Source organism: Phanerochaete carnosa (assembly GCF_000300595.1).
Source record: "Phanerochaete carnosa HHB-10118-sp unplaced genomic scaffold PHACAscaffold_925, whole genome shotgun sequence".
Lineage (NCBI taxonomy): Eukaryota > Fungi > Basidiomycota > Agaricomycetes > Polyporales > Phanerochaetaceae > Phanerochaete > Phanerochaete carnosa.
In genome coordinates, this window is record NW_006768552.1 from 1 (window position 1) to 2289 (window position 2289).

General features: G+C 57.3%; 1 protein-coding gene across 1 annotated transcript; it reads right to left on the reverse strand.

The window, feature by feature from the left end:
• Window positions 1-139: 139 nt before the first annotated feature.
• Window positions 140-1444, reverse strand: PHACADRAFT_266538 (uncharacterized protein). Its single transcript, XM_007403253.1, has one exon. The coding sequence runs from the start codon at window positions 770-772 to the stop codon at window positions 371-373; it is 402 nt and encodes a 133-aa protein (XP_007403315.1). The 5' UTR covers window positions 773-1444; the 3' UTR covers window positions 140-370.
• Window positions 1445-2289: the final 845 nt, after the last annotated feature.

Genomic DNA, 2289 nt, shown 5'->3' on the forward strand with positions numbered 1-2289 from the left:
CTAGGCTGGCAACGCGGGGGCATCGTGGGATACTGTGGGCACAATGTAGTGTTCAAGAGCGGGTACAGACTGAATTTCTCAGAATTGAATAGGTACCTGGGCAAATTGCACAGTAATCATACGTAATAGTGTATTCAGGATGTTGTACGCCTTCGCGCATAGATGGACCATAGTTCCAGTAGCACAGGAATATGTTGCATTGAAAGCAAATGTATTATAAATGTACGCCATACATACAAGTGACTCTACATGAATGCCATGGCGTTGATCCACCTCATCTACGGTGAAAATCGCAGTGCAAGGACGCCCGCCAAGTGTGAGTCGTCACACAGCAAGGCCTACCGGCGGACGACGATAGCCAAGGAAAAAGTCACGAAGCGATGCCCCACGCGAACTCGACGCCGTTGGTCTTGCGGCTCTCGAGCGAGAGCGACCGGCGCTTGGTCTCGCCCTCGCCGATGGCGTTCAACTTCGTCGTCGCCAGTGTGGTGCGACGCACGATCGCGGGAAGCGAGAAACTGGTCGCGCTGCCATGCGATGTCTTCTCTGAGCCGCGCCGGCTGTGGCACGAATCGGCGTTCGCAGCAGACTGTGCGGCACCGCGAAACCCTCTGGCGTGCTCGTTGTGCTCGTTGTGCTTGCGTCGCGCCGGCCAGGCCTGTCGGCATTCTTCTCGTCTTCTTCGGGGTCGTCGAGTGCGCAAGGTAGCTCCGTGTCGCTGTGGCTCAAGTGCGGAGCTGGGGACTCGTGCTAGCTGGTGAAGACGTCTCATTGCCGAGGAGGAAGTGGGGGTGAGAGGTATTCGAGTGGATATTGAAGGCGAATAAGCCTGCTTCCGGGAAGCGGGGAAAGTGTCGACTTGCGACAATAAAGCGTAAGAGGCGGTGTTGTTGTGTTGCACCAGCAGGCTCAGACATAGTGCTCGTCCCGGAAAAGACGGCGTCGTACCAGGCGCTCAAGGCCCACGCGGACTTGCGGCCCTGCCTGGCCTTCGGGCTGGCTGAGCCCACGATGAAGGACAACCGGGGGAAGCAAACATTGCTGTCACCAGTGGCAATCTTGTGTTGTGGATCGTAGTCGTTCACTGGTCGCGCTCTCCGTCCTGGCTGAAGACGTACGGGGGGAAAGGCCTGACTAGTTCAAGAGCCTCGAAACGCGGGGTCTGCTCGATTCGATTGGTGAACCGATTAAGGGCTTGGCTCGTGACACACTCGGCGCCGCCGAATAGCTGCTTGAGACAGCCCATGATGACGACGGGCAATGCATCTTGACCAGCCTGTATGTCTTGTCCAAGTGCAATCGGGGCTTTCAGAGAGCCAGGAAGGGGACGAAGACGAGACGTGGCCGTGAGCGTAAAAGAGCTCCAAAACCCGAGCTCTTCTTGGGTTGCGTCTTGGTAAAGTTTCTTGTCTTCGTCATCCCTGCGATCTCAGTGAGAAGCGAAAGCTGCGTTGAGAGCGAAATAGACGTACGACATTCGGGCCGCAACACAAAAGCGCATCGTAGAGGCCAATCGCCCACCCGCCCCTTCGCGACTTTCCTCCTCAACCCCACGATGCCGCCCTCAGCGTCGCGCAAGATCTTGTCGTCCTCGAGACCAAGCCCGCTCTTCTATTCTTCCCGTACACCGTCTGACCCCGCTCGCAGGCCTTTCAAAACGAGTCGAGCCTCGAAACCTAGCGCCGCCAATCCTTCTTGAGATGTGCTCTCGTAGGTCGTAGCAACAGCGCGCATCTTGTTACGCCTGTACAATGAGCCTTCGATTTCTTCACCAACGGCCGTCACACGTTGAGAAAGCCCTTCTTCGCGACGGCGGCGGCAAAGTTCTCGCGAGATTCGACGCGGCATCCAAAGCGATTCTGCGAACGTTTAGACAACAGCCGGCTGAGTGAGTATATGCGCGTACCTGAGCCCCGATCCCGCGCCATGCTTTTGACCAACGGCCTCGCAAGTTGGTGCCTCATAACCACCAAGCCGGACGCCTGCTCAACGAGTCTTGCAGGCGCGGTAAGATGCTGATGCGACGGTAGAGACGGGGCGACAGGTTGTCGAACGGTCTAGAAGAGAGCATTGATGGCACCGGAGGTACGTCAGCCTTGAATGCCGTCATCTCGTTGCTGGCTCGACATTGATAATCTCCATAATGGATGAAATTGCTCGTACGCTAACTTTGAGGGGAAGGGAAGATATGTGCCTGCGACCAGAGAGAGATGGAGGTGATGTCGCCGCCGTGCACCCGCAGGCCGGGGCGCAGCGTTTGTTGGGGGGGGGGGGGGGGGAACCGGGTTT

Coding starts and splice junctions, on each gene's coding strand:
- PHACADRAFT_266538 (XM_007403253.1), bottom strand. CDS start 772: ATGAGACGTCTTCACCAGCTAGCACGAGTCCCCAGCTCCGCACTTGAG.